We start from the raw sequence: 26,853 nt of genomic DNA on the forward strand, positions 1-26,853 counted from the left end.
CTTGATTGATCAGCTAAAGAAGAAGGATATGATCATGACGTCTTCCGTTGATTAAGGATGACTCGCATGCTTTTTTTTGACCCTCTAAGTTAGAGTGGGTAGCCCAAAGGGGCCGATGTTCCGTCAGCAGAGTCAGCATCAGTCATGCACCAATGGCGGCTTAGAAAGAACTCTGTGATAGTTCTAGTGTCGAATGGGAGCCTAGCAAGATCCAGAGCGGCTGAAGGGTGCCTGAGTGACGTCGGGAAATGGACCGAATCGACGACTAGCTTGGAATTAGGTGATGATGATTGATATGTGATGCATGGTGATGTATGAGTTTGTCTGCGGAGGCGGGAATGTATAAAGTTCGATGTCTCCGACGCGAGCGAGGAGAGTTAATACAATCCAGCCTCTCACCCATACAACATTACATTCGACGACGCAGACACTCCCCTTATAACTTACCAAACCCACAAACGCAAGCAAAATGACCATGCTCGCAGCCCAGGTCGCGGAATGGGGCGCCTCTCCAAAGGCCGTCCAGGTGCCGCTGCCCGCCACGCCGACCGACGACTCTATGGTCCAAATCCGCGTCCGCGCAGCAGGCCTACATCAACTCGTCCGCACCCGTGCCGCTGGAAAGCACTACACAGCCGTCTCTCTGCCGCACACACCTGGCGTGGACGGCACTGGAGTTGATGTGAGCACCGGCAAGCAGGTTTACTTTAACACGCTGGGCGCTGGAACGGGCACCTTCGCCGAGCTGGTCAATGTGCCACGGAGCAGCGTCGCCGAACTGCCGAGCGGGGTGGATGCCGTGCAGGCAGCGGGGCTGATGAACCCCGTCATGAGCAGCTGGATGGCGCTACGGCAGAGAGTCGATTTTATCAAGAGTGGCCAGAAGAAGGACTGGTCGTGCTTCATCTTGGGGGCCACGAGCATGAGCGGTAAATTGGCCATCAAAGTGGCCAGGATGCTCGGAGCGACCCGAGTCATCGGCGCTGGGAGGAACGAAGCCGCACTGAAGACGCTCGGCCTAGATGAGATTATCGTTTTGAAAGAAACCCCCCTAGACACAGACTTCGGTGTCGCCGCAGACGTCGACGTGGTGCTAGACTACCTCTACGGGCCGTGGATCGGCGCCTATCTCGGCTCGCCGACGACGCGCGCGGGCACGACGCCGCTCACCTGGGTGTGCATCGGGTCGATGGCCGGGCTGGACGGCGCGGTGCCGGCGGCGGGGCTGCGGCAGCGGGACGTGTCGGTGCGGGGCTCCGGGCCGGGCGCTTGGAGCACCGAGACGCTGGACGCCGAGGCTGCGGGCATGCTGGGCGTGTTGGACGGCGTGCGGGAGGAGGGTATCCGCGAGGTGCGCATGGAGGATGTCGAGGCCGAGTGGACGAGCGGCGGCAAGGGAAGGGTTATATTTGTGCTGGGGGATGTGAAGGGGGAGCTGTGATGGCATGGAATTTTAGCAAACGATGAGTAGTAGTACGAAGAAGAGTAACTTACAAGTATTGGAATGATACGGCAGATTGGATAAGATTGAATAGTCTTGAAATATACACCGTCCTTGGGTCGTTTTTTTGCTCAAAATGTCTCTCATTTATACAAAATACATAATCGTTTTTAATTAAGTTGTGTCTCAATGGCACCCGTCCGTGGTTGATAATCCTCCTCGGCCCCCAAACTGGCAATGCATCCCACCCCAACCCCGACAACACCCTCGGCGCATCCGTCCCAAATCCCTGGGCCCAGGAAAAAAACTTTCCGATCTCATCGGCCCCGGAAATCTGGAATCGCAGTCCAGGGGTGGCGCGGGAGAGGCTGGGTTGGATCTGCTGGGGCGGGACGCACACCGAGAATCTGGGGAATCAGCATCGTGTTTATGTGGCAGCCTGGAGTCGTTGCAGGGCTGGGGGCGCGGGCGGGCGCGCGCTTGGACAGGACGAGCAGATCCTGGGGTAAATCTGGGAAGTTGAGGAATCGCGAGGAATGCGGGCTGTGAGTTGATGTGAGACGTCGATCAATGGGGCTTTGTTTCTTTGTTTGTGATGTATTCTCGGTGCCTAGTTTGGGTGTATTTCGGGCGATGTGGTACTATTTGTGGTGTGGGCTTGACGTCGTCCCCCGTGTTCAGTAAGTGGGCGTTCGTATCAGCAATGATGAAACCCAGCAACTTGGGCATCAATCAAGTAACAATAGGTGGCTGAACGGTCGACCTAACAGGCAGCGCTCGCTCTGCCTGGGATACGATGCGCCTGTGAAATACATGTAGTTGTTCTATTTCGGTGGCGAGGCGACCAGTGGCTGTCCAAGAGTCTGAAACCGCCTGCGACACGAGGTTTCTGAGGTAGTGGCCGCTGCGTGCGATTAGTGGTCAACCGTCTAACCAGTTTAGCTTGGTCTAGGACTCAGCTGACAGGCATGATGCGAGAGCGACGAGATATGGCCTCGAAAGATGATGAGCGGTCCGCAGATAGGGCTGACTAGTATGTGCATTGCCTGCGGTGAGGATGATGCAGACAATATGGTCCGGCGCGGAGGTATAAAGAGCGTCTTTGGCAGCGATGCATGCGACCGCGGACGATTGTCTCGTGACTGATTGTTCTCTCCATCTTTTCGGCTTCCCCCGCAATCTCAACTCCCCTGGCAGAACCGCTGGAAGTACTGGACGGTACCGACGTTACAGTGCTAAGCAACACACGCATTAAGATTGCGACGGGTACTCCCTTTCGACCCGGCTTCTGCATACTTCCCAAGACGAAACAGGATTCCACAAAGACCATTGTTTTCTTTGCGTGGATTTGGGTGTGTTTGACGGCCTTCCTTTTCTGCTTGGTAGTTAAATCGACGCCGAGCTAGCAGGCCCCTGTCTTGATCCTGGGGGTGCGCCTACTGTGCTGTCTGATTGCCAGACACTGTGCAGCGTGACCATTCCATAAGCCAGGGTATACAGTACGAAGTTGACAAGACCCGTGTCCGACCACTGTGTTTGGACAGCCGTCGCTCGTCTCATCTCTCCCCTCTTCTCACCTTTCACTCTTCAACAGTCGTCCATCTTCTCCTTCTTACATACACGTACATGCCCACGCACTTTAATTACGACTCAACTCTCCCTCCCCGGACCCACGACCCTGTCCTCCAACTGAGGCCCGTTCCGAAGCCCTGTCACTCCCAGTCAGACCGAACTCGCCAAGTCTTGCCCCAGTCAAGACCCAGTCCTCCACCCCGGTTTTCCTTCCCCAGTGGCCCCAGCCCACTGGAGTCCACTTCGCCCACCCCAATCGCAGGCGCAGACAGACAGACGACCAGGCCGGACTGCCCAGCACGCCGCCTCGACGACAATAGCCGAAGCCTGACTGACTCTCCATATTGGCCTGTCAAACAATCCTTGGCCTTGAACTAGGACGCCTCTGTCACATCCTACACCACCGTCTCTCCCCCTACAGTGTCGTTCTGTCGATTCCCCTCCAACAGCCACCCGACGATCAGCCTCGGTCCCGCGATCAAGCGACGAGTAAACCACGGACCGGCCGGCCCACGACGCTGCGAACTTAGATCGAGACCGTCACGCTGAAGACGTCATTTCCCCTTCCACCGAGCCCCCGCCGCTTTGACGAGCGCATACGCTGCTGTTACGGCGCAACAACCGCAACACCCAACTGTCTAGATTCTCCGCCCGGCTACCCTCGTTCTCTCGAGGGGCCTCGCATCACCGCGGTGGCTATCATGCTGTGGTCCAGCGCGGGCACTGAAGTTGCCTTGTTCATCACGGCCTGATGCGATCCCGCCGAGGAACCGCTTCCACCCACGACGACGACCGCCGCGACGACATACTTGGAAAAGCCAACATGATCCAGAGGAGCAGCACCGAGAGCGCCGGGCCTCCCGGCGGCGCCAAGATGCGGCTTTGGGGCTCTGCTCTTCGCAAGATCTCGAGCATCAGCGTCAGCAAGGACTCGGTATGTGCATCGCACCATTGAGCTTTGTCTCTCGAAGCAGACTATCTGACTTGTCCAGCAGCATCGGTCCCACCTCAGCCCCTCCGAATCAGACCCCAACGACTCTTTCTTGAATCCCAGGTCACCCGACTCCCACTCAGCCAATATCTCCCTCGACGGCCCCGACTCCAACATCCGCCAGCTCCAGACCATCGTCCAGCGCATGCGCGCCGGTCCCTCGACGCCCCATCAAGTCGACACTGCATACAAGGAACTCATCAAAGTCAAGGATCAATGCGCCAGCCTATCCCGCCTCATTCTCCAAGAGGCCCTCCGGCGCAATCGAGACATTATTAATGGCGCTGACACCCTCCCACGCCGAGACTCCTCCCTCGAGTCCCCCCGAAGCCCTGGCGCTGTCTACGATACTCGAAGCTCCTTCAGCGGCCGCAGCCTCGCCGAGGTTGTGTCTGGAAGTGTCATTAAAGAACCCCACGCCAACGACTCATGGTTGAGCGTCATTCGTGACTGGAAGATTTTTCTTGAGGCTCTGACCGAGTCGTTCAAGATCAGCCTTGCCGATACTTATCGGAGCTATGAACGCGATGCCACTCAGGAGATGATTGACGCTTTGTTTGCGAGTAAGCGCTTCCGCAAGGAGGCGGTTCTTCGCATGCGCAACGCCAGTGTGACTCGGGTGATGTCGGCGGATCCTCAATTTGTGAGTCCCCTAGAGTGACTAGTGAACTGAATATTTGCTAACCATCGTGTACAGTTTCCACGATATGAGATTCGCTTTCGTAATTATGAAAAAGTTAAGCAAGAGTTGAACGATATTCGACAGTTGCTACAGACCGCCGAATCAGGCATCTCGCCCGACCGCACCATCGAAGAGTATGCCATCTCTCCCCATGGGGATGCTGTCCTCGAGTTCTCCAACATCTCCAGCGACTCATCGCCCCATGACCCCGCTCTTCGATTCCGAGTCTCTTCCTACATGCTGGCTGAGACATCTCCCATCTTTGCTCGCATGTTCGCAGGCCACTCCAGCAGTCTACACCTCTTCGACGACGATGACATCTTAACCCAGCTGCCGCCTCCACCTAGCAGATATTTCTGCAAGGACGGGTCAGAAGCGAGACTCTACCGCATGCCGCAGCGGGAGTTGAATAGTCTTAATGCACTCGAGATCCTCCTCCACGCTGCCCATATGCACAATGAAAAGGTACCTCGCGAGGTCACTTTCGAACAGTTTGTTGCGATTGCCGAGTGCTGCATGAGGTATAAGAGCACCTCGCCGCTGGAGTTGATCGTCGAGCACCGCTGGCTGCCGCAGTGGATGCACAAAGGAGCGGACGACATGCCCGACGGCCTCTTGGTCATTAGTTACGCATTTGGCCTGCGACAACTGTTCTCACGCATGTCCAAGACGGCCATTCTCAACCTCGTTGATGAGAAAGAGCTGCAAGCGAAGCCGTGGCCCCAGAAGATTAAGACCAAGATATGGGCTGTCCGATGTGCAAAGGTTGCCCAGGTCCATGCTTGCTGTGTCAACACTGCCCAGGAATATCTCCGACCACCAGCATCCAACCCAGTGGAGGAACCAGAGTCACCATCGGCATCTGAACCCCGCACAAATTTCGCAGCCACTGTTCCCGTTACAATGCTAACGAGCACACCAAGGTGTCCGAAGGGCAGCCACTGGTGTGACGCGACGAACATGGGGTGGTTAATGTTGGTGTACAATGAGATGCACATTCTCCCTCACATTATGCGGCCGAATGTACTATCTCACATGCCGGAGTCACAACCTCCGCCGAGGAGCCTCGCGCAGATTGTAGATATTTTGAGGAGGATTCCCACCCCCCCAACGCCAGTCCATGGGGGTGTATGTGATCCGGGTCCAACCTTCCGAGCAGCGATCAATGATATTTACAACAGTGTATTGGGACTGACCCTTTTCGATATCAGCGGTAAAAGTCATGGCTGGGCGCTTTCGAAGCATCGGGAACATGAACCACAGTCTCAGCTCAACAAGGGCCTAGGACGCATGGCCGCCCAGGATCAAGCACATAGCGTGGCAACCGAGTTCCCCGAGAGCATTCGATTGCGAATCATGTGTGAAATCGGTGAGCTGGACGATCTTCACGCTGCTGCCATGACGAATAGGGCGTACTTCGAAACGTACAAGAAGCACGAGCTGTTCCTGATGCGCAACATTCTCCGCATGGATCGGAAGCGAGCAGGAACTCTCAGGCAGCAGATACCGTTGATTATCAACAATACGGAGGAGAAGGTGCTCAAGACGGAGTCGGATGAGCTGAAGACGGCTGTTGGCGACAATGCAGATGGAGTCACGCTCCGCAGTGACGATGATGACGAGGACTATTCAGACTCTGATGATGGTATGAGCCTGTACTCTTCGTCGCTAGCTCCGTCAGTGAATCGATCTGCTGGTAGAGATTCACAGGGCGCTGATCGTCAAAGATCAGCGGATCCCGTGACAATCCGGACGGGAAGCCCCACGCGGACCGAGGGGTCATCGACCAATACTCCCACGGCACGATCCACCAGTCCAGCATCACCAACGACGCCGCGACTATCTCCCACGGAGCCGCCACAGGCCGCTGTGACCTTGGCTGTAGAGCCTAGCTTCACCCGGACCGATGAAATCGATGAGCCTCCCCTGACGGTAGAGGAAGCGAACCGAATCCTTTGGCCCGAGTCTGCCATCCAGGCTGTAGCAGCGTCCAGTATAAATCCGCTATGCGGCGTCGAGGGTCAACGAGAGAAGTTCCGAGTGGGCGATCCAGCGCTAGCTGAAGGCCTGGAAGAGAAAACACTCGTACCGACAGGAGAGAAACAGTTGCGCAGTGAGCACGACCGGCGGGTCGGCCTGCTGAAAGGGAAGGGAGACCCGTCAGACGAGGGCGTGGTTGGTAAATAGCTGTAAAGACACAACATGGGCTTGGGATCTAAGTCCGGCCTCGGGCACAAACTTGTTTGTTCGCTTCGCTAATACAGCGTTGCTTGTATAGATGGACATGACGAAGGGCGGTTGGGAAAGATGTGAAGACGGAACACTTGGACATAGGCGGGCGGGCTCTGACATTCAGGCCGCAGATACCCTCGGCGCGAGGAGTTGTAACTGGATCATGAATTGGAATGATGTTTGGCGTTATGTAGCGAATTTACATTGATCAAAGACACGCGGATGCTTTCTTGTTGAGTTGTAGAGATGTTAGAAAAGGTTGCGACTAACACCCCCCGCTAAGCATGAACCATAACATATATAATAGAGTATTGCTATTCGCACACATACAAAATACTATTCGCACACAAGTACAAGCCTTTGCACCTAGGTTTAGTGGAAGGTAATATATCTGACCTATATACCCACTCTAAGTATTTTAATTTAAAAATATTCTAATTTCTACTCTAAAATAAATAAAATAAATAAAATATAAATAGTAAGACCTAAAGAATAAATACTTAAGAGTTAATTTTATTTAATTTCTTAGATTTAATTAGTAATAGATATATTATTAAAACTTCTTGGTGAAAATTTACTGAAGTACTTAAGTGTGCGAGTTGTATTTTGAGTGTGTGCGAATAGCAACACTCATATAATATCGGTATATATACTCACTGTGATACCCATATATGATAGAGTAGTTGGAAATCCTGGGTTTTGCGTTTTTGAGGGGGATATTCATGAGACAAGTCACCGGGACTAGACGGAAAGAGGCTGCAGGTCTAAGAACCTCCAGTCGCTGTTGGTTTTGCACTTTCAGCCGCACGAGGCTGCCAGCCCGTCATCCTTTTCTTTTGACCTCTTGTCCCTCACACCTACTTTTCCCATCCTCTCCTCCACTTGCACCAGTTTTCGTATCATCACAATATCTACCAGTCTGCCTCACCGACCAGCAGTGACACGGCACCCGATACTACACTAGCACTCGCCGCCGCGACGACATCCAGCTCCAAGAACCGCCAGGACGCCAATATGGTCAAGCCAGCCCGTCATCCTGATGACGCAGGCCGTCTTTCCTGGCGCCGGGTTTTTGGAAGGCGCACACGATCGACACCAGAGTCTTTACATGTGGACAAGGAGACATCTGGATCTTTAGCGACATGAATGCTGCACTCCTTGCTCCATAGCCAAGTTGTACAAGGCCGAGAGTTCCAGTGCGGATTGCGGTGTTTGGTCATCCCAATGGTCCAGGGGGCAGTGTTGCGATTCATTGTGGGACAGGGCGCGGATGGTATGGAATATGTGATATGCGCCGTTTAGGCGCCTTCGGGTGTCAATCAGAAATGGATTCTCTCCTGGTCACTCGTTGGGAAAGGTAAGATGGTGATGGAAAGGAGTAAGAATCGGCCACGTTCCCAAACGCTGATCGGGTTCTTCACACCAGCGGAGCCACGGAAACAACAAAAACCGCGCCCAAAAGCAAATTGCGAAATAGCGTCGGAGGGAGCGCGTCTGGAGCGCGTCAGAGGGAATGCGTCGGCAACGCCACGGCAAGCTACTCTCCGCAATCCTCGCCCATGAAAACCAGAGTTCAAAACGCGAGCTGAAACGCACTTTGCTTATGATATTGCCGGGTTAGATAGGGCATTTATTTCCCACCATTGGAGGATGTAGAAAGCTATTGAGAGAACCTAGCGGGAAAAGCGCTGTAGCCTTCGTATCAACACTGGGCACGGTATCCGTAAATCTTAATTAATTCGAAAGTTAGCCTCTTCCAATCCCTTTTCTGTCACAAGTACCGCAGTCCATACGTATACGTTCTAGGCCAAGAAGGAGTGACGGCTGGTTTTTGTTCCGTTCATCACCAAACCTCCGTGGTCCTGAATTGTCCAAAGAAGCGAGAGAAATCATACCAGTGACGCCTTCGTACAACTTCGCATCCATTATCAACCAGGCCAATCCATGTTTCCACTCGCAGCGCCCGCCATTTACCCTCGGCAAATGGCCGTGGACACGTCACAATGCTCCTTGTTGTCGTAACTAAGCCCAAGTCTACTCATGAAGAGCGCCGGGCTGGGCAAATTCTTGTCGCTATAGCGGAGCTCGGCGTCGGAGAAGATGTTGTCTAGCACGCCTGTACCATAGCTAGACTCATTTCTGGCCGCTGCCAGAGGCATTCTTGGTAATCATATAAGTTCGGATGATGTCCTGGGCTTCGGCGAGGTCCCGGCGTGGAACAGTCTTATTCGCCATTCGGGAGCGGAGCACCGTCATGGCAGCTTCATAGATGTCATCGTCTTCCCTCATAGAGGTACGGACAATGGCTCGAGCCTCTTCACGGTCGTCACTCTTGTGGAACTTGAGTCCGTGACTGAACATGAAGTTGGTCGAGGTTCTCCAATTCGACCGAACCCAATCGAGCTCTTTCCCCACAAAGATATGGTCTGCAAAGTCCAGTTCCTCTTCGGACTCGTCGCCATGCATCGAAACACGCACCAGACTTATAGCTTCCTCGCAGTCCCGTTCCCGGTGCAACTTGAGGCCATGGCTGGTCATGAACTTGGTCGACGTCCCATAGTTCGACCGGATCCAATCGAGCTCTGTCTCGTCAAAGAGGTGGTCTGCAAAGCCCGCTTCCGGGTCGGACTCGTCGTCATCTTCGTCATCGTCGTCAGCATGCATCAAAGCCTGCACGAGACGTTTAGCTTCTAGGCAATCCTCATCCTTGTAAAACCTAAGTCCGTAACTCATCATGAAGTTGTGAGGATCTCCCCAGTTTGACTCGATCCAAGTGAGCTCTTTCTCATCAAAAAGGCTGGCTGCAAGGTGATCTCCCGGACTGTCTTTCATTTCAACGTCATTCGAGCGCACAGATGGCGGGGCCCTCTGGAACGCGTCGAAGCGGGCCTTTTCACTCTCGGGCCATCGTGCATGGATGAAGTAATGACCGGAGGGATCGAAGGGCGAAGGGCCAAGTCGTGGGCCGATAGGGGGTCCGCTGAGCCTTACCTCAAATCGTTGAGATTGGCGAGCGGGTTTGAAGTACGCCATGGCTTTACCGTCAAGGTCCATGATAGTGCCCATCGATGCTTCCGAAGTCTTTGTATCGAGGTTGTAGTCGTCCAAGATAGGGCTCCCAATGATATTGCAGACGCTGCTTGGGATATGCAAGACATTCTTGAGGACCAGCTTTCCATGGGACTTTTCCCGATTTTATCTGGAGATGTCTTGACTGGGAGAGTAACGGAACCAACTCCGACGACTTTCATCTTGCCGGTATCGATCAGGCCGGTAGCGAAGGACTCGAAGGGAACATAGTCGTCTCCAACCAACTGCGATCCTTGGCGACACTGGAAGTAGCGCGATCAGCCACGATCCGCAATTGACTAATGGCGGCAAACGCAGTGGGAGAGTGGGAAGACTCACTGGGCGGTGGAATTGTTGCTCCATGCCCAGGCTGGGCAGGGGAGAATCGCTGCGTCCGTCTCCTGGCCGAGCGACATGATGAGATGGGATGGGATAGGGTGGAAGAAGATGGAAGAAGATGAGGAATTCGATGCTTACGCCAGGGCGTGATTATGTAGAGAGAGAGAGCTGTGAGTTCGGCACCAAAGACAAGTAAACATTAGTTGGGGGGACCACATTACAGTGTAGCACAGTGCATTTTTGTCTTCCAGCAGTGCCCCAAGGCCCTCAATTTACATTACTTGGGTAGGACACTACAATTTAGTTCTTATTCTTTTTCAATGGCTGTCACTCAAAGTACACCGAAGCGTGCTTAATTAAATTTCATTCCTCCTACTGAATTTGGAGAGCGAGCTCCCACAGGCGTCTACTGCTTTCCTAGTTGATCGATCGCACATCAGACAGTGCGGGAGGTGGGCGCCCTTCAAGTCGTCCGTCAAAGCCGTACAATGCAATAGCCCCAACGGATTCCGCCTTTCCGACACCTTGATGTCCAATATGGCACGGAGCCAACTAGCACAATTCCCAGCCATTCGATAGGGGAAGCAAGCCGATGAAACTGGCCATCATGTCAATCCAGACGGAGCTCCGATTTAAGAGAATCCGTACGCACCTCAGCCGTAAATCTGCTTTCCCTCCATGTACATCCTCAGCACAACGCGGCCGTCTTCTCGGTCATCGTCCTTCCAGATTCTCAGGCCGTGATCGCGGAGGAAGTGGTATTCATCGCCAAAGTTGTCTTTGAGATATTGCTTTTCTGTTTGGTTCAGCGGGTCTCTGCTGGGCTGCGTCCATGGTTCATCAGAGGTAGAATCAGCCGTAGAGGCGACAGAAGCGGCAGAAGCGGTAGAAGCGGCGGAGGCGGAAGAGGTGGAAGAGGTGGAAGAGGGGGTCGATGCCTTCTTGGTGGTGTCGGTGGAAGCCATGATGAGCTGGGATACGGCGATTTAATTATGTTGAGACAGAAGGATGATGAATCGAGTAAGAAGTAGTTTGAAGACAGGCTCTAGTCAGCTGTTCGACACGATCAGAGGAAAGAGCAGTGGACCACAGCGAGTTCGAACACCAGAATATATACTGGAGGCTGGCGCAAAAGCACACGAGGGCAGGCCGGAATGAGCACTGCCACCGCCACCATTACCAGAAAGTCTCAATAAATTGGCTAAGTCTAGCGCTACACTTTTGTGAGATATTGTAGCTTGATTAGGCTTGACCTGGGGCCGATTGAACTTCTATCCAATAAACTCAAGAAGCTGGTGGCCTGGTTTTGCGCTAGACTTGGCCAATTTATTGAGATATTATGCCTAGCCACGGCATGGGTCTAGGAATGGAGGCCCAGGTAAACAACAAGTGACATCAAGTAGTGATCACAATGAAATGATTGTGACATGGTAAGACCAAAAAGTACTGTGTACCATACGATGTACCACATGAATATTAGCATAATTATGTATTAGTGGAATGGATGTTGTCTATCTCAACCAAGGTCACTAAAAACCCACTCTTCCAGGACTCTTGCACCCTGGATCTCAGCACCTCTATCCAAAAAGAGACAGACAATAACCAGAAAAGCAAGTTTCCGTAGTCTCCCACGTCAATTCGACTCTCCCGGCTCCTGTCCTCATTGACCAACATTCTCATTCCCCCCTCGCGGCGTAAGGTGCTTATTCAGTACCTCAAGCGGCAACAGTGCCGTTCTCAGCCTCGAGCTGGGCAGCACGAGCAGCGTTGAGGGCCTTGAGCTTGGCAGTTCCGTAACCAGCAACGCCGTCCTCCTGGTTATCACCGAGCCAGGGCTTCTTGGAGTCGCCGAGCATGCTGCCTGCAAGGAAGTAGGTGATGAGACCGATGATGATAAGAACGAAAGCGATGGGGTAGAGGTAGTGGATGGTGTATCCGAAGACCCGGATTCCGATGATGACACCCCAGAAGTTGGCCGTCAACAGCGAAATGTCGAAGAAGGCAGCGCTGCCCATGCGAAGGATGTAGGGAGCCAGGAAGTAGAACACGTTCAGGCAAAGGGTGTAGCCGACGATCCAGCCGATGACGTCGCCGTTCCAGGTGGCGTCACGGAAAGACTGGCGATCAAAGATGGCAGCCTGGATACCGTTGATGATCATGCCAAACATGCCCATGAAGGACAGAACGTGGTAAACGCGCGCGCGGGAGACGAGCCACTCCTCGAAGACGTTGGAGGTGCCGTACAGAGTGGCACCGAGCAAGGCGAACAGGTCGCCCTTGACCAGGTTGATTCCAGGGCCGCCGTTGGAGCCAGTGATGTGGTCAGACGCAAGCAAGATACCCATGCCACCGCAGCAGACGAGGATGCCGATGACCTGGAAGAGCTTGTAGCGGACCTTGAGGAGGCAGAAGGAGATGATGACGACACAGATGATAGACCAGAAGTTGATCAGCTGCGCGGACAGGATGTTGGTGTAGCGGTAGGCCAAGACAGTGAAGTAGTTGCCCTCGACATCCAGGAATGACATGATGAAGTACTTCCAGCCGTCCTTCTTGGCGATGCGCCACCACTCGCCCGGTCCATCACGGTAGAGGAACACGGGCGTGTAGATGAGGAACATCAGGATGTAGTTGAAGACGGTCTGGAAGGCGGGGATGTTGGTACCCGCATTGGCGAGGAAAGTGGTGAAGGTGTTGGTAGCGGTAATGCACAGGGCGAGGATCTGGCCAATGGCGAGGATAATCCAGAAGTCGGCCGTGGAAAAGTAGCTGTACCAGTGCACCGACTTGGTCTCGAGGATGTGCAGACCCTGCCCGACGGCGGCGTTTTCGTCATGAAGGGCGTCGCCGTGGTTGGCGGGAACCGCATTGGCCGTGGGCGACTCGAAGCCCTTGGTGTCGTCAGCGGACATGGTGGCGTTGCCGATAGACAATTGGGTGCCGTAGGATGGGTGGTTTCGCGACGAGCTTGACGGCGTAGTCGTGCTGGTCGAGGGAGGGCTGAGCAAGCTCGTATGCTCGTTCATACAACTGGCGGGTCTGTACGGCGGTTCCATGTTAGCATTGTCCTGTCTGATTTCTTGCGATTGTGTCGGGTGGCGATGGAAGCAATGCGGTAATAGAAGCAAGGCGGCGCGGGTTGCGCCAGGTTACACAAGCAACCAGCGCAACAGTAAGAGCGTACCTTGAAAGATCCTATCGCAAGTGTAGACAAGAGTATGTATATCTCGTGTAGGTTATTCGCAAAGTATGCAGAATGTATTTAATTCAACCGATGAACAATGTTGTCAAATTCGGTGAAGTCTTTGTAAACGTTCCCAAGGAAGTTTGCAGCAAGCGCAAAGACTCAAAGTCGCTCGCTGGATAGCTTATTGGCTGAGGGGGCACATGTAACGATGTGCCCGGGCGTAGTATGTGAGGAAGAGGGTCGAGTTGGAGCAAGTCGACATGGGCTGGAGCGACGGGAAGCTGGTGAAGTTGAGGGAGGAGAGGGAGTGAAGTGGCGAGAGCGGCGCGGGGTTGAGTTGAGTTGATAATGCGCGGGCGCCCACGTGTTGGCAGAGACAGAGTGTCGAGACTCGAGGGATCGACGGCTACGGCTAGACTCGAGAGAGCAGTAAAACGGCGATCGGTCGGGGTTGGGGAAGAAGAGATGGAGACGCGAGAAACAGGTGGATGGATCGAGTCTTATTGTTTTGCGCCGTCTGCAGCCCGACTCTGATCATAAGAATTTCCTTCTTTTTTTCGAGGTCCGTTTCCAGCCCGGTCCACCGAAAAATGCAAAGTCGACAGATCTAGCCTGATTATTGGGTGGGGGCTCGCCCACTCTGGACGCTCTGCCGGGAGCCAAAAACCACAGCTATCCCCAGAGGGGCAAGACGGTCCAGCGGCCAGTGGAACGGCACGGCCTCAGGCGCTTTTAGTGGCTCGGCGCCGTTCTTCACAGCGGGGTCCAGTGGTGATGGCGGGCCCAAGCTCCCCCTCCCAGCTTGCGCTGTGGGTGTGATTACAGTGCTGACCGAGAAGCAGACAGTGGGGGGCTTCCCACGCGGCCTACACTCCCTCCAGACGGGTGATTATTACGTGTCAACGGCGATTGACTCGGGGAAATTGGAGCTCCAACATGCCCCGGGCAAACATCCCTAAAAAGGCATCTAGAACCGAAAAAGACGCTCGAATACGACCAAGAACCCAGTGGATACGGCCCGGCGCGGGTGGGTGCGACTGGGTTGCGGCTGCGTGGCGGCTGCGGCGCGCCGAGAATCAATTGCTGCCCGTCAGCCTGTCACCTCCATCTGGTGTCACATGGGTCCAGATGCCGCCACAGCGTGGGGACGAAACAGTAAGGTGGTGTGCGGCGTGGCAGGGTAGCGCAGAGTGAGACTCGTTAATTATTAAACTCGTATTAATAGGTTGACGTGCCCGATATAAAGGCCCTTTAGTTGAGTTGAGGATTTCTTCCCCATCGATCCCAGATGGCATTCCCATCGATCCCGATCCCCCATGAATGAAAGTTCACAGGCCTTGGTACGCCTTACTCTATGTCTGTCTAACACATTACGTCCCTTGCAACTGCGTTAGGTTACCTGTGCGACTCAAACAGCCGCGCAGTAACCCCAAGCGCACCCCGATCTGCACCAAATCAGGGATGCGTGCAGTCACAACTGGGAACCAATCCCAAATTCATACGCCCACAAGCATGCAAACGCCACAGCCGGATTTTCCTTGACCCTACCGAAAGAGCCAGGTGTTATCGGCGCCAGAGGGGAGGGGTCATGGCACATGACGATGTAGCCACATCTATCTGTGTGCCATGGAGTTGCACCGTATTATCCTGGACGCATCGGAGGCATTTTAGCATCGCACAGCCGAAGCCAGTTTGCTTACTCCAACGCATCCAGCAGTGTATCTTGGCGCATACTTCAAACTGGCAACTATGGTCATGGTCCGGTGAGGATATCAGCCATGGCGGATTTCACCGTCCTTGCTATCCAGACGTTTGTTGTCGTTCCGTCGGTCTTTGACGATTCGCCTTTGCTCCAGTCAGCTATCGGTTCTAAACAGTGTGGGACACACCAGTGCAAAACACTCACGAGGAAGAAAATTCACTCGGCTTTCGGAGGGTGACGATTCATGGCTGCCGGTGGACACTTCACGCTCCGGTAGGGCTGAGACCTCGCGCGAGAAGAGGTCGTGGCAATCTTGTTCAGACTTGACGTTAAAGGTCGAGGTGCTTGATGACTGGCCTATGAAGGGTTGCAGTTAGCATTCCATGCCCAGATATGGCTTATAATTCTGCTGTTTTAATAGTATTACTAGTGACATTGATCCTCATAACAATGGCCAAGTACCGGAGTGATTGCGAAGTCCAATGTATATGGGGGATTGAGTACTCGGTAACATACCCGGTTTCGTAGCCGGCAAGACCTTGGGAGTGGCGATGGCTGGCATCTTGTCACTTCCTCCGTTTGGGGTTGCGGTCGTGTTCCGAGTCATTAATGCTCGACCCGAGAGTCTTTGCAAATGCGCTGTGGCGTCGAGGGCCGAACAAGAAAGATGGGTGAAGTTGTCCACGAGAACGGAGTCGGACACGGAGCCGGACCAGAACCCTCCGATTGCTGACAACCTCTTGACTTGCTAGTGCAGATGGCTTGCACTAATTCAGATTTGCAACAGAAACTGGATTGTGCACAACAGAGTGAGGATGAGAGGATATCCAAGAATCCAAGATCCAGCAGAGACTCGCCACGATGACTTATATACACCTTGTCGCACATCCGCGCCTCGGGCCCGGGGGTGAGCCGCAACGACGCAATCATCCCAACCCGCCCGGGGAATAAGCATCGCTGGCGGCCGGAGTGGGGCAGCAAACCCTCGTCGTATTTCGTACCGGTGCGAGAGCGATCTAAGGACACGCTGGTACGTGGAAACGGTCCAATCAGCGCGGCGCCGACGGCTGAGGATGCAGCGTTGTGCAAGGGTCGCTGGCTGGGAACAGGCCTCGCAGCATCATCCCCCAAACAGGCAAGGCGAGCACGAGGCCACATAACGTAGAGGTTTTCGAAGATGGTGCTGCGGCCAATGGGCGGAGGGTACGAGATACGATGGATGCCCGATGAGGGCGAACATTGGTTGTGCCTTGCAAGCAGTGCGTATGCCTTGCGTCGCGTTTGGGACGAGGAGTCGTCGTTCTGTAGGGCTGGCTTTTCGGCCGTTGGTCGGTTTCTTCGGGTTCGACAACCCGGGGAACGTTGGATCTGGCATCTGGAACTCAGAGGCTGGAGCTTGAATCTTCGTCTCCCTCTCGGCTCCCTCTCGGCTCCCTCTCGTCTCCTTCTCGTCACCCAAGATACGGCGGACCATGTTCGTCCCCAACAAAAACAATATTCCTTTTTCGCTTCCGATACCCTAGATCTAGGCTTCCATCTTCAGGCAAGCCATGTTGTCGCATTCATCCTCGTCATCGCAGGCGTCGTCGTCGTCTTCCTCGGACTCGGAGATGATGTTGAGCAGCCGAAGCGGTCAATATTCAGTCAACCGCCAGCCCACGTCACCGTCGTCATCATCGCAACAGTCGAGGCGTCGCAATCTTCGGGTTGATCGGGTGTATTTATGCTTACTAGTGAAGACGCTGAGTCTATTTTGCAGTTTTGGGGATAGTCACCTCGTAACGTGATGCCAGGCAACCACATTGGCGGATGAGGGGAAATGATTGCTACGTAATGTTCTCGACAATCCCAGCAAGAAAAAACGTGTTAAGATGTCGCAAAGAGCCTAGATTCACGTTGGTTTAGTTCCTATGTTGTCTTACAGTATCACAGAACCTCCACGCTGTCTCTCGTTCCTATTCAGAGTCTAATAGGGCGTTGCCGTATGGGGTGGTCTCACGTTGAGCGGTCATGGTTACCTCCTAGCTTGACACCCGTATTCAGGTTGCAGTTAATCACATCTTTAAAACCAACTTCATTACTTAGATACATTCCCCATGAGCCTCATATCTAGACCTCACACCTCGTGCCCATGTCTGTCGTTGCAAGTCATTCGTGAAACGCCAGCGTCCCATGACCCATGATCATGAGGGCTGAGTCTCAGCACTGACCGCCAGTGTACCCAGTCCCCGGAACAGATCCGACCCCACTGATGCCCACGAGCTCTCGCTGATGCCCGCTAATGGCCGCTGTAGCAGTAGCGGATGGTCCCTGCGTCCCAGCGGCGAGCTTATGTAAACTCACATTCCGGAGCTACCCAGCCAATCCCAGGCCCCAGATACGGGCTATCAGGGTCCCCTCACGTCATGGCACCTCGCTCCCCAGCCGCCGGCCTCCCCAACTTGACTCTTATCACTCCCATCCTACCAACTCAGCGCCAACGCGACGGCCGTCTTCCATTGTCGCCGCTGGTGGAAACTTGACTCATTGGAGTCTTTTCCATTGCTGTCCTCACCATGATTTTCCGAAATTCGATTACGGGCGCGGCCCTCGCCTCCCTCGTCCGAGCTTCCCAGCCCAATGCCGCCAAACCTGTGGCCGCTCCCATGAGAGACCTCAACTGGGGTCAGCTCAACTTCATCCATACGACTGACACCCATGGCTGGCTTGGCGGACATCTTCAAGAGTATAAATCCCCTCAGGCAAGACATTCAGGTCGCTGTTCCGAGGCTAATTAGCTACAGACCCCAATACTCGGCGGACTGGGGTGACTACATCTCCTTCACCCAACACATGCGAAAGCAAGCCGACGACAAGGGTATCGATCTCCTCGTCATCGATAGCGGTGACCGCGTAGAGGGAAATGGGCTCTACGACGCCTCCGAACCCAAGGGCCTGTTCCAGTATGGAATTTATGCCGAGGCCGAAGTCGACCTCCTCTGCACCGGCAACCACGAGCTCTACAAAGCCTACTCCGCCGACTGCGAGCACAACACTACCGTTCCCAATTTCAAGGAAAATTATATCGCTTCAAATCTCGACTACATCGACCCTGAGACAGGCGACCGCGTACCCCAGGCCCAGCGATACCGCAAGTTTAAGACCAAGAACCAAGGCATCGAGATTGTTGCATTTGGCTTTCTCTTTGACTTTACTGGCAACGCCAACAACACCATCGTCCAGCCTGTAGCTGAGACTATCAAGGAGGATTGGTTTCAGGAGGCCATCCGGGAGAAACCCGATATCTTTGTCGTCGTTGGCCATGTCGGTCTGCGAATGGAAGAGTTCAAGACCATCTTCACTGCTATCCGACAGCAGAATTGGCACATCCCCATTGCCTTCTTCGGTGGTCATGCCCACGTTCGCGATGCCCGCAAGTTTGACTCCAATGCGTTTGCCATTGCCAGTGGTCGTTACTTTGAGACCATCGGGTGGGTGTCGGTCGACGGCATCAAGAAGATCCCGGACGCGGTTGAGGCAACCACATCGGCCTCATTCTCGCGCCGGTACATTGACACGAATCTGTTCGGCCTACACTACCACACTGGGCTCAACGAGACCACGTTTCCCACCAAACAAGGCAAGAGGGTTTCCGAGACAATTACACGTGCCCGCAAGGCACTTGATCTCGACTATCAGTTTGGGTGTGCTCCCAAGACACTGTGGATGAGCCGTGCCAAATACCCTAGCGAGGACAGCATCTATACATGGATCACAGACGAGGTGTTCCCCGACATTATCACTCGCAAGGACCGCAAAGACAAGGCCAGACTAGCCATCACCAACACTGGTGGTATTCGCTTCGACATCTTCAAAGGTCCTTTTACTCGTGATACCACGTATAGCGTGAGCCCCTTCATGAGCAAATTCCGCTACATCCCAAATGTTCCCTACAAAGCAGCCTCTAAGGTCATCGACCTACTCAACAGCGCTGGCAGGATCTTTGAGGAAGATAGTCTTGACACCCGGATCCTAACCATCCCGCAGCAGAGGTTCCCTATACCAGTTGCTGATGCCGACGAGACTGAGGAAACCGAGGAGCCCTGGTTGGAGCTTCGTGATCTCAAGAAGGAGCCTAGTCTTATTGCGGGGTACACAACTAAGGATGATATTGGTGACGACGGTGACGATACTGTTCACGAAACCATAAATTTTTACAACCAGCCTAACTGTATCCAAGGGAAGATTGGCTTCCCCGAGGATGGCGAGCCGGAGACTGTGGACTTTGTATTCCTCGATTTTATCGAGCCTTGGATCATCCCAGCCCTCAAGTTTTCCGGTGCTGACTACAGCAAGGATGACGTTGAGGAGTACATGGAGGGGACTTTTACATACAAGATGGCTGAGTGGATCGGCAACAACTGGAAGGGCAACTGCTGAGACTGCTGATTAGTTATTATTTCTTCGGCTTGATGCATTTGGCGTTGAGTTTGCATGGTGCTATTGCATTGGGACTTGGTCTGGACATATTATTCCACAGATAGACTGGACATGGACATAGTTCGATAGACGAACTTGAAATCGTATTTGATTACCATGTCCTCTTCCACTCACGTGCTGTTGCTTACTTCCCTCATCTGCTGTCAGCCATCAGATACATAGAGAAGGGCCATCACGGTGGCGATCATGTAAGCTTTGGGGGCATTGTGGTAGATTGCAGTCTGCTAATGCTACCTATCTAATAACCTTGGACCCCGCATCCAATGTTTATCTGAGTGTAGGCAAATGTAAAAGGATCGTAACTCATGCGAGCATGAAAAGCAAATGTACCAAAAAAAAACTCAAGAAGCCCGTATTCATCCTCCAGTATCAACCGCTTCAGTACATCCACATCCCGGCCCGTGTATTCGTTGAAAAAAGTGAGGATTAAATCTCATGGTGAACGAGCGATGAAGAAGTGCAAAAAGGTTCGCGCATGCCCTGAGATGAAAGAAGCCGCAAAACCCAACGGTTCTCGTTTCTCGCGCGAATTGTCGGCCCCGCGGCGGTGGTTATGTCGCTTAGGGGAACTTGAAGCCGGGGGGAACGCAGTAGGGGCTCTTGCTGGGGGGGTAGAACTTGCAGATGGTGTCGGGAGGGCAGTCACCAGCGAACTGTGAGTATGATGTTAGACATGTATTGTCATGGATCGGAGGCTCCTATTCTCCATTGAGGAGAAGAGAAGAGAGATGGGAGTGGTTAGGTTTGGGGAGAGACTTACGACCCACTGGCCCTGGGTGTTGCAGACCTTCCAGGCGTACTTGCCGTCGCAGGCGTAGGTTGCGGGCGTGCATCCGTAGCCGCCGGGGGCAGCCTTGGGAGCAGCGGCAGCGAAGGTGGCCATGACGGCGACGAGAAGGGCAGAGTACTGCATGTTGAAGGTTGTTGTCGAAGATTGGGAAGTGGTTTGCTTGAGGGAGGAGATGTTGAGCGAGAGGCTTTGGTAGTTTGCTTGAGTCGGTTGCTTGAGTGATGAAGAGAGAGGATTCGAGACTGAGACGGGGAATCCAGCTCCTTATATACCTGATTTCGTCTATGAGGGCAATGGTTGAGTAGCTTGAATGCAGAGGACCATCTCACCTACACGAGCCCAAGTCACCAAGTCAAAGTGCACTGCCCAAGCCTCCTCCCTCCTCGGAACTCGGCGCAGTCTATCCTAGCGGATGTCTCGCAAGAGCAACACCTCCAATACGCCCGTAGGCGTCACTGCAAGCCACAGCACGATCTGGCTGGCCGCTTCGCCCTCGGCCGTCCCACCCTGCTCGTACAGCCGCACCCGGCATCGCAGGGAGCGTTCTGGTGGTTGCCAAAGACGACGATCCGGCCGCTGGATACGACGGCGCTGGTCATGGGGAGCGGGTGATCGGCGACCGGGACGGGGGGCGGCAGAGGGCTGGCGGACCGGGCGTGAGGAGGAGAAGAGGAGAGTTGGATACGATGCTTACTTGGATGCGGCAACTTCCTCGGTTAGTCTGATGTGAGCCGTCAATGTCATACTTGATGCCTCCCCTCACTTACACTTCTCTCAGACCCCGTATTCGCGCTCTGTAAACCTTCTATACGGCTCTTACGAGAGCACAGTAGTCCAATGGTTAAGGTAAGACGGATCGACACTACCATGGTAGCTATTGAATCTCGACACGGAGCAGCACCTCTTCCCCATCTCAGCAAGTCTAGCCCTACGACGTAACGTTCCTCTCACGCTTTGAACAACACCACCGTCTGTCGTGTCTCTCCAGACCGCTCCCAGAATGAGCCCGTCACCTGCTAAGCCGCACTTCTAGGTGTGTTCTGTACGACTCCAGTCTCAGCCGCTCCGGGGCCTCGCGCGCAGTCTTACTTTCGGGAGCTGCATGGACGGGACGTCGGCGAAAGGCAGAGGATTCCCCATTGGGCTGCCAAGCCAAGAAGCAAAAGTGAGCATCACCAGACGACGCACGCTCGTATGTTGAGGCCCGTCGAGTCCCTCAGGCAAAGCAAATCCCTCTTCGATGCGGTTAGGGAGGGTCTCAGACACCATTCCTGGCCCATCGCCAGTCCTCCCATCTCCCATCGGAGGAACTTGACGTATGCTAAAAATAATCCCCACACCACCCACAGAGTCGGCACTCAAAAGGCCAAGCTAGGTCCAAAGTGCAATAAGTCGGTAGATGCCGCTAGTACCCCGCAAAACGCCAATACGATACGACACCACCATCAGCTCCCTCGCCCTTCTGACATTCCAGCAAGACTGCCCGCTTATTCGCCTACGAGTTGCAAGCTGCAGACGGCCTCGTGTTGCGGAGCCTGAGGCCGAGGGCCCGGGGTCAGCTTTGCGTATCACAGGATATCAGGTGCGCAGTTGGGGCTGGCATGGCAAGCGAGAGACGAGGAAGCGAACGTCAAAGTGTTGATGGGCGGGTTTGGTTTCCCACATGGCGTTTTGTCTAATACAAGCTGTGGTGATCTGATTGGAGGCTTGTTGGTATGCAGCTCAAGGTCAGAGACGGATGGTACGGGCTACGTTCAACCGTCATCGGGCGGTTCACACTCCAGCCCTGGGGGCGGAGCACCTTTGCAAAGGGTAGGACGAGGTGCGTTGGGCGTTGCTGATTCGACATGTTTTGCAGAATAGCTCTTGGTCTTGATGGTCGATCCTTTCGCTGCTCATTGCCGATTAGTCTGAGTAAGACTCTCAGCCCCGAGGAATCCGCCGCGCTGCCTCACTCCGTCGATCCATCCATCGCCGGTTCGTCGCATAGTTGGCAGACAGAGCGTCGTCATCTCCTCCTCCCCTTCCGGGAGATCGCCGACTGTGAATGGATGGATGGACCGAGGGCCACAGAGAGAGCAACTCTAACCACACCCCGACCGATCCGACCGCTGCAGCTTCAACTAGGAAGTCCAGATGCCGGAACTGACTGACATTGACAACATGATCCCGCCGAGGCCCGTATACTCACTCCCTGCGATGCGGGGGCTCCCATCGTCGTTTGCGCCTTATAGAATGGCATTCTCGTATCAAGGCTATCCCGGCAAGCAACAAATGTTCAGCTCATGCCACTGGCCCATGGCTTTTCGAAGGATCCACGCTACGTCCAGGACACGGCCGAGACTCGGGTAAGCAGAAGAGGCTCAGGACTAGCAGCCCGAACCAAGACGAAGCAAAAGCAAGTTGACACGGCCCATCGCATGTTGCCCGTCGACGAATACCACTATACAAAGGTACATAGCGCCATGTGTCTCTGTCGGGCATTATTCCAGCCTCACGCTGCACAGCCGCAACGTCACCCTCCAATAAGACGCTTCCAATGCCCACGTCTGTCCACCAGTTCTGCCTGTGTGACCATCCCTTCGTCTAGCTCCCTTCCCAGAATAGATGAACCTAACTTAAACCCTCTGAATACTTTCGACGCTGCTGCTTCAAACCCCACAATACAGCCGTACTTGAGCCCGCCAAGCTCCGCCGGTGGGCGGCGAAGGCGAAGGCTGAGAGCCCAACAAGGCGACCCAATCGTCCGCTTCGCTCAACATCAGAGAGAGTTCGACGCCGATGAGGAAGCTAGTCATGTATGTCTGTCCCCCGCCGGGACGGTAATCGGCAATCCCTCATTCTATACGAGGGATTCGGACGTGGCCGCACCCCAACAGACGATGACAGCGGGACAAGATAAACATCAATACAATGCAATCCTGGCGACTTACCAGGCGAAGTTTGGGCAAGCTCGGAACAACCCTGCCAGCCCTACGCCAGTCAGCTTAGGTCCCACGCCGAATGTCACTTGCAGACACGGCGCTCTCCCAGTCAAAGCGATCATCAGCTCACTGGAACATCGGAACAACCAAGTGCAAGAAAAAAGAAAACCGCCATCTCCATTTACAGCTTGAATGCCGACCCGATCCCCCCATTGGCCCGGGGATCCCTCACAGCGGCGGTCAGCTCTATTAGGCTATCCATATGTCCCACATGTCTCATGTCATGCCACCAATCCTCGCTTTCTCTACATCGGTGCCTCCCATATCCTGTTGATTTGCTTTCTCCGCACCTAAATTAGAACATAGTGTTAGTATAGCTGCGTGGCGCACATAGAGCCGAGAATCGAACGAAGATGGCAAGGAGGGGTCAAAAACGTACCATAGGCGACAAGAACATCACGCCCCAAAACAACGCCACCACCGTCAACACGAGCGTCAACTTGTTGAAGCCCTGTCCAAGAATGTCAAACACGCCGCTGGGCGCGACCCTCGTGGCAAACACATCGACTCCGTAGGCCAACACCAAGCTGGTGCTCTCTACGATGGCCGGTGCCGCCACAATGCCCTTGACTCCTACAATGCTTCGCTGGTGAGACACAACCGTACGGGGGTCGACCTCGATGGCGGGCGTATACTTGATGAGACCCTCAGCCTCCTTCTCGGCGGGTGTCGAGTCTCGGCCGACGGGTCGTCGCGGTTCCAGAATCTGCCGCGGCACACCGACAATAGAGTAGGACTCGGGCAAGTAAGCCAAGAGCTGGCGATTGGCGATGCCCTGGCGCGTTTGTGTCACGGCCAAGGTGTTGAGGGGTTGGGAAATGACATAGGCCTGCTGAACAACCCAGGGGAGGGGGGGGCCGGTGGGGGTGTCCACGGGGTTTAACGAAGAGAAGTTCGCTGCATCCCCAAGAGGACCACGGTCATCTGGCGTCTCCGACTCATAGAGCTCAGACACAACAACTTGGTAGCCCTTGATCGTCCTCTTGGAGCCGTCGTTCAAGTCATGTTGCCCGAAGAAGGAGCAGGCATACCAGTTCTCCGCCACGGCACAAGAAATTGCCTTGGTGGGGTCGACGCCAGCATAAGACTGGGACACCAAAACCTGGCCAGAGACGGTGTCGACCAGCTGGACCATCAGGGTAGAGTCGGCCTCGTTGACCGCAGCCACCACAATGGTGTTGGCGTTCAGGTACTTGTAGTTGACACGGCGATCCCCCAGAACACGACCGATCGAGGCGATGGGGTCATGGGACGCGGCCTTCGCAATCTCGACAATCTTCTGGCCGGGGAAGAGTTGCAGCTGCCAGATCTCCTGCTCGACGGCCTTGTCGCCCTCGTTGGTGAACTTGAGTCCTCGGATAATCTCCCCCTCGCCACGAACGACAACGGTCTGCTCAGGAGTCCAGCCCGCGGGTATATCGCCGGCTTGGCCGTTGGCTCCCAGGGGAAGAAGCCACTTGCCAGAGGGGCTATCGACCAAAGCGGTGCTTGAGACCGGGGACAACGAGCCAGGGGGCATAACTTCGACAATCTCTCCGCTCTCGCTCTTGATGGCAACGTACTCGCCCTTGGCGCCGCGAAGAGTGACGACACCCTCGTCCTTGGCATAGATTCCCTTCACATCGAGGGTCTCGCCAGCGGCCTGGGGGAGGACGGTCTTAGACCAAACCACCTCGCCGTTGTTGGCAGTGCTCAGGCCGTACATGCGGCCACGTCGGGTCACGAGCACAATAAGCTTGTTGAAGCCAAAGGTATCACGTTGCAAACCCTCCTTCTTGCTCGGGGTTGCGCCGCCAAAGAGACTGCTCATAAAGCTCTCAGGGATCGATGCCAGGTAATCGGGCAGGTACTGGAGATCATTGATGTGGCGGTTGACACGGTGAATGTAGGCGGCCAGGGGGCTGGTGTGCGCCTCCTGTTCCAGGACCTTGGCGAGGGTTTCGCTCACGGGAATATCTGCCCAGACGGCCGCAACCGCGGCAGTCAATCCTTCGGGGCGGATCCAATCCACCTCGCCGTTACGGACGAGAATCCAGTCATCGGCCTTGGTCACAACAGCGGCCCTGACGGCAAAGCCCTCGCCGGTGGGCTTCTTGATGGCTTCCGCGACAGCATGGATCGGCTCAACATCACCAACCGGCTTAAAGGGCCAGCGAGCAAGAACGGCATGTGACTCGGAAGAAACGATGATAACCTCGTCCGCGGTAATTCGGGTAAAGTAGACGTTGGCACCATCGGAGCTGGTCGAGATAGCGCCGAGGCCTGAAAGGTGAGGTAGTTCGTAGGCCTGGGAGATCTGGTTGTTCTTCAGGTTGGTATGATAAACCTCGGCTTTGTTGCCATTCTTCGTCCTGGTATGGACGAGGAAGTGAGGCTGCGACTGAGTGAGGTGGGGCGCATGGATAGTAACGGAGACAGCCTCGGCGGGGAGCTTGATCTCCTGCGTCGCCTTGGTGCCCAGAACGTTGACCTTGAGCTTGGTGAGGGTGCTGTCGGTCCACGCCAGGATGGGTGCCGCAGAGTTGCCGCCAACAAACATGACGTCCTTGGGACCATGGACATCGCCCTTGGTGCCAATGGACAGATCATCGAGGCGGGTTCCCGCCGCAATGTCGAGAGCCGTAACCTTGATGCTGTATGAAGCGGGCGAGCCATGAAGGCTAATCACGTAGACCTTGGCGATGTCGGTTGACACCTGCAGAGGAGTGTTCTTTGCGGTCTCCCGGAACTCCCACACGACGTGACCCAGTGTACCATGTATGCGTCGCAGAACCGTTGTTCCGTCTTCGTCGAACAGGACCAGGACGTCCTTGCTCGTTTTCTCGGTCAACTCCAGGATCTCCAAATCCTTCACCTCGCCCTGGAACTCGGCCTGCCAGAGGTTCCGGCCCGTCAGCGCATCCCACGCCTGCACGCGCGACCCGTATGCAGAAGCAACCCAGTGCTCGCCATCGGCGGCGCGCAAGAAGCCACCGCCATTAGTGAGGTCATCAGCGACCTGCTGGCGCCACACAACGGCTCCATTGCTAGGATTCACAGCGCCAATTACGCCGACATCGCTGAGGGTGTAGAGGAGGCTGGCCTTGTCGGCCTTTCGCGGTCGATGGAAGAAAGAGGTTTCGACTTGGGGGACGCCGACGAGCGCGTGGTGGAAATCGATGTTGCCGACTTCGTCCTGGAATACGGCCACTCCTAGCGACGATAGTCCTAGGAGGAGGAGCGGTTGTAGTGAGAACCGCATTGTCGAGTGGAGGGCGTTGCTGCGGCTTCACACTTGACAGAGCTTGGGAGAGCTTCAAGCTGATGCATCATTATGGCGACCTGTTACGATGCGCGACGCTTAGTCATCGCGGGGCTCCAGGGTAGGTCATTAAGCAACGACCAC

The 26,853-nt window shown here is 54.6% G+C and overlaps 11 protein-coding genes across 11 annotated transcripts; 4 read left to right on the forward strand and 7 right to left on the reverse strand.

Annotated features, from left to right (window-relative positions):
* Positions 1 to 469: 469 nt before the first annotated feature.
* BGZ61DRAFT_347339 (uncharacterized protein) lies at positions 470 to 1,441 on the forward strand (the record flags this gene model as incomplete). The annotated part of the gene is made up of 1 exon (XM_046239959.1): positions 470 to 1,441. The coding sequence occupies one exon, from the start codon at positions 470 to 472 to the stop codon at positions 1,439 to 1,441; it is 972 nt and encodes a 323-aa protein (XP_046106712.1).
* Positions 1,442 to 3,836: 2,395 nt separating this feature from the next.
* BGZ61DRAFT_530372 (uncharacterized protein) lies at positions 3,837 to 6,873 on the forward strand (the record flags this gene model as incomplete). Its single annotated transcript, XM_046253552.1, has 3 exons — positions 3,837 to 3,947; positions 4,006 to 4,647; positions 4,702 to 6,873. 3 exons carry the CDS (start codon positions 3,837 to 3,839, stop codon positions 6,871 to 6,873), a joined length of 2,925 nt encoding a protein of 974 aa, XP_046106713.1.
* Positions 6,874 to 9,051: 2,178 nt separating this feature from the next.
* Positions 9,052 to 10,350, reverse strand: BGZ61DRAFT_530373 (uncharacterized protein; the record flags this gene model as incomplete). The annotated part of the gene is made up of 3 exons (XM_046253553.1): positions 9,052 to 10,101; positions 10,155 to 10,250; positions 10,327 to 10,350. 3 exons carry the CDS (start codon positions 10,348 to 10,350, stop codon positions 9,052 to 9,054), a joined length of 1,170 nt encoding a protein of 389 aa, XP_046106714.1.
* Positions 10,351 to 10,673: 323 nt separating this feature from the next.
* Positions 10,674 to 11,468, reverse strand: BGZ61DRAFT_447570 (uncharacterized protein). Its single transcript, XM_046245366.1, has one exon. The coding sequence runs from the start codon at positions 11,289 to 11,291 to the stop codon at positions 10,980 to 10,982; it is 312 nt and encodes a 103-aa protein (XP_046106715.1). The 5' UTR covers positions 11,292 to 11,468; the 3' UTR covers positions 10,674 to 10,979.
* A 573-nt stretch (positions 11,469 to 12,041) lies between these two features.
* On the reverse strand, positions 12,042 to 13,238 carry BGZ61DRAFT_492331 (uncharacterized protein; the record flags this gene model as incomplete). The annotated part of the gene is made up of 1 exon (XM_046250540.1): positions 12,042 to 13,238. The coding sequence occupies one exon, from the start codon at positions 13,236 to 13,238 to the stop codon at positions 12,042 to 12,044; it is 1,197 nt and encodes a 398-aa protein (XP_046106716.1).
* A 2,028-nt stretch (positions 13,239 to 15,266) lies between these two features.
* Positions 15,267 to 15,777, reverse strand: BGZ61DRAFT_530376 (uncharacterized protein; the record flags this gene model as incomplete). Its single annotated transcript, XM_046253554.1, has 3 exons — positions 15,267 to 15,358; positions 15,420 to 15,572; positions 15,732 to 15,777. The coding sequence occupies 3 exons, from the start codon at positions 15,775 to 15,777 to the stop codon at positions 15,267 to 15,269; spliced, it is 291 nt and encodes a 96-aa protein (XP_046106717.1).
* On the reverse strand, positions 15,537 to 16,569 carry BGZ61DRAFT_196008 (uncharacterized protein). Its single transcript, XM_046237859.1, has 2 exons — positions 15,732 to 16,569; positions 15,537 to 15,572 (listed from the first exon to the last, which is right to left on the reverse strand). Exon 1 carries the CDS (start codon positions 16,371 to 16,373, stop codon positions 15,822 to 15,824), a length of 552 nt encoding a protein of 183 aa, XP_046106718.1. The 5' UTR covers positions 16,374 to 16,569; the 3' UTR covers positions 15,537 to 15,572; positions 15,732 to 15,821.
* Positions 16,570 to 17,650: 1,081 nt separating this feature from the next.
* BGZ61DRAFT_516067 (Metallo-dependent phosphatase-like protein) lies at positions 17,651 to 19,893 on the forward strand. The gene is made up of 2 exons (XM_046252279.1): positions 17,651 to 17,940; positions 17,999 to 19,893. The coding sequence occupies exons 1-2, from the start codon at positions 17,771 to 17,773 to the stop codon at positions 19,632 to 19,634; spliced, it is 1,806 nt and encodes a 601-aa protein (XP_046106719.1). The 5' UTR covers positions 17,651 to 17,770; the 3' UTR covers positions 19,635 to 19,893.
* Positions 19,894 to 20,254: 361 nt separating this feature from the next.
* BGZ61DRAFT_346904 (uncharacterized protein) lies at positions 20,255 to 20,607 on the reverse strand (the record flags this gene model as incomplete). Its single annotated transcript, XM_046239926.1, has 2 exons — positions 20,255 to 20,347; positions 20,455 to 20,607. The coding sequence occupies 2 exons, from the start codon at positions 20,605 to 20,607 to the stop codon at positions 20,255 to 20,257; spliced, it is 246 nt and encodes an 81-aa protein (XP_046106720.1).
* Positions 20,608 to 22,448: 1,841 nt separating this feature from the next.
* On the forward strand, positions 22,449 to 23,718 carry BGZ61DRAFT_196037 (uncharacterized protein). Its single transcript, XM_046237860.1, has one exon. The coding sequence runs from the start codon at positions 22,770 to 22,772 to the stop codon at positions 23,598 to 23,600; it is 831 nt and encodes a 276-aa protein (XP_046106721.1). The 5' UTR covers positions 22,449 to 22,769; the 3' UTR covers positions 23,601 to 23,718.
* Positions 23,719 to 23,736: 18 nt separating this feature from the next.
* Positions 23,737 to 26,745, reverse strand: BGZ61DRAFT_447577 (uncharacterized protein). The gene has a single exon (XM_046245367.1). The coding sequence runs from the start codon at positions 26,707 to 26,709 to the stop codon at positions 23,836 to 23,838; it is 2,874 nt and encodes a 957-aa protein (XP_046106722.1). The 5' UTR covers positions 26,710 to 26,745; the 3' UTR covers positions 23,737 to 23,835.
* Between the last annotated feature and the right edge of the window lie 108 nt (positions 26,746 to 26,853).

Source organism: Ilyonectria robusta (genome assembly GCF_021365365.1).
Source record: "Ilyonectria robusta strain PMI_751 chromosome Unknown BGZ61scaffold_6, whole genome shotgun sequence".
NCBI classification, from domain to species: Eukaryota; Fungi; Ascomycota; class Sordariomycetes; order Hypocreales; family Nectriaceae; genus Ilyonectria; species Ilyonectria robusta.